Source organism: Triticum aestivum, chromosome 3D (assembly GCF_018294505.1).
Source record: "Triticum aestivum cultivar Chinese Spring chromosome 3D, IWGSC CS RefSeq v2.1, whole genome shotgun sequence".
Lineage (NCBI taxonomy): Eukaryota > Viridiplantae > Streptophyta > Magnoliopsida > Poales > Poaceae > Triticum > Triticum aestivum.
Genome location: NC_057802.1, coordinates 360,019,579 through 360,026,483, shown reverse-complemented (window position 1 = coordinate 360,026,483; position 6,905 = coordinate 360,019,579). Strand labels below are relative to the sequence as shown.

The window sequence follows — 6,905 nt, the reverse complement described above, 5'->3', positions numbered from 1 at the left end:
TTTACCTTATATCAAGAGATTATGAATGATATTGCACCTGTTGAGATAGAGGACATTGATGTTACTATTAAACTTGCGAATAGAGTTACTGTTTCACCGCTTGGGATTGTTAGAGATGTTGAAGTCTTGTGTGGAAAAATAAAATACCCTACTGATTTTCTAGCTCTTAGTTCCCCACAAGATGATTTTTGTCCCATTATATTTGGTAGACCTTTCTTGAATACAGTTAATGCTAAGATTGATTATACTAAAGAAACTGTTAGTGTTAACTTTGGTGATGTATCTCATGAGTTTAATTTCTCTAAGTTCCGTAGCCAACCTCATGATAAAGAATTGCCTGGTAAGGATGAAATTATTGGTCTTGCCTCTATTGCCGTACCTCCTACTGATCCATTAGAACAATATTTGTTAGACCATGAAAATGATATGCACATGAATGAAAGAAATGAAATAGATAAGATGTTCTTTGATCAACCACCTATCCTTAAACACAATTTGCCTGTTGAAACTCTTGGAGGCCCTCCTCCACCTAAAGGTTATCATGTGTTTGAATTGAAACAACTGCCTGATACATTGAAATATGCTTATCTTGATGAAAAGAAGATATATCATGTTACTATTAGTGCTAACCTTTCAAAGCATGAAGAAAAGAGATTAGTGGAAAATTTGAAGAAGCACCGTGCCGCTATTGGATATACTCTAGATTATCTTAAGGGCATTAGTCCCACACCGTGTCAACACAAGATTAATATGGAGCCTGATGCTAAGCTAGTTGTTGATCATCAACGACGATTGAATCCTAAGATGAAGGTTGTGGTAAGAACTGAAATATTAAAGCTTCTGGAAGCAGGTATAATTTATCCCATAGCTGACAGTAAATAGGTAAGTCATGTTCATTGTGTTCCTAAGAAAGGAGGCATTACCGTTGTTCCTAATGATAAAAATGAACTTATCCCACAAAGAATTGTAATTGGTTATAGGATGATAATTGATTTTAGGAAATTAAGCAAAGCTACTAGAAAAGATCATTACACCTTGCCTTTTATTGATAAAATGTTAGAAATATTGTCAAGGCATACACACTTTTGCTTCCTGATGGATATTCTAGTTTCTCTCAAATATCTGTGCCGAAAGAAGATCAAGAGAAAACTACTTTTACTTGCCCTTTTGAAACTTATGCTTATAGACATATGCCTTTTAGTTTATGCAATGCACCTGCTACCTTCCAAAGTTGTAAGACTGTTATATTCTCTGACTTTTTTGAAAAGATTATTGAGGTTTTCATGGATGATTTTTCCGTTTACGGGACTTCTTTTGATGATTGTTTAAGCAACCTTGATCGAGTTTTGCAGAGATGTGATGAAACTAATCTTGTCTTGAATTGGGAGAAGTGCCACTTTATGGTTAATGAGGGTATTGTCTTGGGGCATAAAATCTCCGAAAGAGGCATTGAAGTTGATAAAGCTAAAGTAGATGCTATTGAGAAAATGCCTTATCTTAAAGATATCAAAGGTATAAGAAGTTTCCTTGGTCATGCTGGTTTCTATAGGAGATTTATTAAAGACTTCTCTAAAATTCTAGGCCTCTTACTAATCTTTTGCAAAAGCATGCTCCATTTGTTTTTGATGATTGATACGTCTCCAACGTATCCATAATTTTTTATTGTTCCATGCTATTATAGTATCAATCTTGGATGTTTATTACGCAATTATATGTAATTATATATTATTTTTTGGGTCTAACCTATAAACCTAGTGCCCAGTGCGAGTTGCTGTTTTTTGTTTGTTTTTGGTTTTTCAGGAAATAATTATCAAACAGAGTAGAAACGAAGAAAAAACTTTGGATCAATTTTTTCTGGACCAGAAGAGACCCTAGAAGGTTCGGGAGAAGACCCGACGAGCCACAAGAGAGCGGCAAGCTCGGGAGGCGTGCCCCCGGGGGGCGCCCCCGGGCTTGTGAGCCCTTCGTGACACCTCTTGACCTAATTCCACCACTATAAATTATCAAATATTCCCCTGACATCAGAGAGACAGCCAAAATACTTTTCCACCGCCGCAAGTTTCTGTTCTCGCGAGATCCCATATGGCCTGCCCCAGTACTCTGCCAGAGGGGGAATCAACCACGGAGGGGCGCTACATCAACCTTGCCACCCTTCCGATGATGTGTGAGTACTTTACAACATACCTATGGGAGCTAGTAGCTAGATGGCTTCTTCTCTCTCTTCGATCTTCAATACAATGTTCTCCTCGATGTTCTTGGAGATCTATTGGATGTAATGACTTGTTGCGGTGTGTTTGTTGGGATCCGATGAATTGTGAGTTTATGATCAGATTATCCATGAATATTATTTGAGTCTTCTCTGAACTCTTTTATGCATGATTATTATAACTTTGTATTTCTCTCCGATCAATTGATTTGGTTTGACCAACTAGATTGATTTTTCTTACAATGGGAGAGGTGCTTTGTGATGGGTTCAATCTTGCGGTGATCTATATCCCAACGACAGAAGGAGACAAGACACGTATTTGTATTGTTGCCATTAAGGAAAAAAGATGGGGTTTATTCATGCGTGAGTTTACTTTGTCTACATCATGTCATCTTACTTAAGGCGTTACTCCGTTTTTTATAAACTAATACTCTAGATGCATGCTGGATAGTGATCGATGTGCGGAGTAATAGTAGTAGATGCATGGATGAGTCGGTCTACTTGTCTCATGTATTAAGGATGGCTCTGTTAATTCGCAAGCCTTTTATTTTGGTCAGTTACCCTTTCTTTTGGCATCACCGTCACCTAATTCTGACCATATTTATTTTATTTTATTTTGCGAAAACCATATTTAGATTTACCAGCCACAGTCATTGGTATAGTGACAAATATGTTCAAATTGTTCTAGGTAATGTTGGAGCTGATTTTGTCAGCTCTCTTCTCTTTTTGGCTGCTTCACACAGCTCCCTTTTCTCACTCTTGATTTGTGTCTCGCACACACACAAGAACCAGTGCAGTGTCCATAAAAAAAACAGTGCATTGAAGCTTTATTGATATATATCTCATATACACCACAAGCTTGTTGGTGCTGAATCAGCCAAACTCCACAAACCAAACGTTAGAGCTGATTGACTTGGCTCTAATTTCAAACCTACTCCGTAAGAGCGAATAATATCTGCAAAGCAGGCCCAACAAAACGAAGGCATGACAAGTCTCGGACAGGGGCAAAGCACGGCTACTGCAGAATATTGGATTCGACCGTTAATCTTTAATTTATATTTATATATATATTTCAAGGATACATCAGGGCCTTCACAAAAAGAAGAAGAAGAAAAGCTGCTGCGATGCTCAGTCCTCGTCCACAAAGATAGTCTCTTGCTTGAAGAGTCCCCCAAACACGGGCCTCACCTCCTTCTTGGGAGCCGGCTGCATTGTTGCCTGCTTCACCTTCTGCGCCACCGGCTTCACGACGGCCCTCTGCGGTGCCAGCTTCTTGGCCTTGGCCTGGCCTCTCACCGTGGCGATCTGGGCTCTTGGTTCCTCCTCGTCCGAGCTCCGCGCAGTCGCTCCTACGGCTGCAAGCTGTGTGCTGAACTTGTCCCAGGAGAAGTCAGTGTTAAGCTTGAGCCCCTTGGCTCTGGTTAGAAGGTTCTCCAGCGAGGCCTGCGCCTCGTTCACCGGACTTGCGCCTGCCTCTTCTGAGGTCGTATCCTTCCCTTCGGTTTTGAGCTTACTGGTGGGTTCTTCTGCATCAGCAGCTCGCTGGGAGGCCAGGGCTTCCTCCTGTGCCCTCGTATTTGCAGCAGCTTCTTGGTACTCTTTTCTTCTAATGTCCTCAGGAATAGCTCTGAAGAGGGATGGAGATAAGAATGGTTTTTCAAGTAGCAATACAAAGAATTGAATTCCATGCGTTTAGAAAGTCACTATGTAGCACAATATAAGCACGGTTCTCTTATTAAAGTGCCACATAAAAAGGCTATCAGTATCAAAGGATTCAAGAAAGAATTAGGCGGAGAAATTTTGGTTAGCCAACTCACGTTAGTGCCTCCACTGTGGGCTTGGATTTTCCCAAGGAGCTAGTTGAAACTTCCACAACCTGGAAACGAGAAATATCATTGGGAAAACTAAAGTTGAGTAAATAAGGACCCATACGTAAAACTAAATTTGAATTATAGGGCGTCTTTTCTGTCATCATACATAGCATCTAATGGTATACACAAACTTGTGAATACAAGTTTTCAAGAAAAGCACATTCGCAACCAACAAGGCCTGATCACAAACAACTAGGAATTAGGACTAAATTTTTTGACACGATGTCTTCACTATCAGGAATTTAGTTTAGCAAAATCTTACACTTTTCCTAAATAAACAAGCATGTGCATAGCAAATTTAAGTAGAAGCTGGGTGTATGCTTATTACGACTATATCCCTTTGATGCTATATTTTGATGCCCTTTAGCGTAAAAAATGTGCATAGCCAGATGAATAGAAGAGCTTAGATCGTGTAAAGCTTCCGTTTCGAATCCCATGTAGTATTCAGTGTTGCCACAGTGTAGTAAAACTATTTGGTGGTCCACACATTTTTACTGCATGCATGGTTTTATTATGACATACACTTTTGTTTTAAACAATAAAGTCAACATTTTCATAATTTGTTCGCCGCACTTCTACGACATGCAATACAAAATTTACTGTCGATTTAAGCAAAGGGGGTGGTTCATTGGTCTCAGAAGCGTTGTTCTAACTGAAACGCAGAAGAAGAATTTTGCGTTCTCGCTAAGAATTGCGCCACCATGCAGTACATATGTTGTTCTGCAATCGGTGGCAGAATAATTATTCCATGCTATTTTTGAATTGCCTTCGCTTCACTATTTGTTCTTCCCCCGAATGATGCATTGTGCCTCACCAGAGAAAAACTCAGAAGCAGTGCACCATTTTTACTGCCCAAACTGTGCAGGCAGTACAAATGATTGTGAAATTAGAACAATAGTGCAAAACTGGGATGCGGTACAAGATTGTACTGCAAGGTAATGCAAGCAATACAATATATTGCATGATTTTTTGTATGCGCACATTTTCCACGTTTCAATTAATAACGTCTTTCATGAAATTTGATAACCAAACAGTCAATGTAAGCAATCGGATTCTTGTTAAGCATGAAAACCCCATGCGACGGTGCTAGGATAGATAGAGCTCCTCATGAAACTCCGACAAAACCCTGGATTGAACTGCCTATGAAAAACTAAATAAGGTATTCCTTTGTGTGTGAAGTTTCATTACCTTGTTCTCTGCGATCTCAATGTTGGAGAAAACATCAGCCACAAGGGAAGCAATCTGCAACTTGGACACCTACCAAAACACACAAAGCAATGCATATTATTAAGAGAAAGCAACGGCACAAAGCTTCATGTGAACTGCATTGTACTATCACAGCTTTAAACTACCTTGCCAGTGTCAGTGGAGGAAGTCGTGGTGCTGGACGAACCCTCTTTGGCCAGGACCAGCCCATACGAGCTCTCAGGGTCGTAGTCTTCAGTGAGTGACGCCTTGACTAGCGTGTAATTGACATCGGTCTCTACCACCTTGGCCAAAAATTCACTTAGCGGCAGAGTCTGCACGCGGGAGAAGAGGTTCGAGAAAAAAGACGTGAACCCATTAAGCACACTGTTCGTGGAAGCCCCATTGACGCCACCGGCGCCCTCGTCGTAGACCACCACAACATGTGCCACGCCGGCGAGGTCCGCAGCCTGCACTACCCGGAGCGCATCCTCGGTAGTGACCGGCCCGCCCTCTAATCCCTTCTCGACCGGGCCGACCGTGATCACCACCTTGGCCGCTGGGCCGATGGACTTGGCGATAGCCTCAGTGTCATCAAAATCCGACTCCACCGCGTTGAGCCGGCGTGCCTCCGCGGGGGATATGAGTCTGTACGCGGCGGCGAGCCGAGCCAACTCCTGTGCCGACACGAGGTCCGGAACCCCGGCGCGCACGGCGAAACCTTGCCGCAGCAGCGTCTGTGCAATGCGGACACCCGTCTGCCCCGTGGCGCCCGCCACGAACACCGTCTGTTGGTCCTTCTTTCCCCTCCCTCCGGCAAACAGGGACCCTGTTCCCGGCGATGGGAAGGCCGGTATCAGTGACTTGGCGTCCTCAAACTTGCCGCTGAAGTCGACAAAGAAGGGGTTCTTCTTGGCCTCCTCATCCGCCCCAGGCTTGCCGGCGCCGACGCGGCAGAGGAAGGATGGGGCGCGGCGGCGGAGAGGGGAGGATAAGGGCCGGAAGGAAGGGGGGTTGGAGGTGAGCGCGGGCGGCATGGCGGGCTGACAGGCTGGCGTCAGGAGGTCGAACAGGTGGTGGGCATGGGCGCCGTGAGATGAGGAAGAGGTGGCGATGGGTAGCGCGAGCGTGGGATGGCATGTCTGGATTGGGGGAGGTGGAGAAGGAGCCTATCGCGGGAGGCCATGTAGGCCACCGTTTATCTCCTTCGCGGGGAATCGCTGGCCGTCAGCACGCCCCTCGTCCATGTCCTTGGACCCACGGCGAAGATCGCATGTTTTTCCTTAATCCGGGTTTATATATTATATTTTTCGTGAGTAACCAGGTTTACCCAAAAAGATTTCCTCCGCTTTGTATTACAGGGTACAAAGCAACCAACCCCGATCACATAGCAATTGTTGGGGCGAGTAGCACAACAAGTCCAAAAGAAAAGAGAAAGAACAAAGAAGAAGAAACAAATGCCAACAACGGCAGCTCGACAAAGCACGGATGACTGGCAACCGTTTCGCCCTTCGGAATTGACCCACCACAGACCAAAGCTCTGATCCACCGCGTATCAAGCAGCACCTTCAAGAAAGAATGCGACGCCGACGGCGCCGCTGCCCACAAATGTCATAGGGTTTCCCCCGGCACATGGGAGTGGG

At 43.9% G+C, this 6,905-nt stretch overlaps 1 protein-coding gene across 1 annotated transcript; it reads right to left on the bottom strand.

The window, feature by feature from the left end:
• Nucleotides 1-3,234: 3,234 nt before the first annotated feature.
• LOC123078884 (protein PLASTID TRANSCRIPTIONALLY ACTIVE 16, chloroplastic) lies at nt 3,235-6,428 on the bottom strand. Its single transcript, XM_044501530.1, has 4 exons — nt 5,430-6,428; nt 5,266-5,334; nt 4,024-4,082; nt 3,235-3,833 (listed from the first exon to the last, which is right to left on the bottom strand). The coding sequence occupies exons 1-4, from the start codon at nt 6,297-6,299 to the stop codon at nt 3,335-3,337; spliced, it is 1,497 nt and encodes a 498-aa protein (XP_044357465.1). The 5' UTR covers nt 6,300-6,428; the 3' UTR covers nt 3,235-3,334.
• Nucleotides 6,429-6,905: the final 477 nt, after the last annotated feature.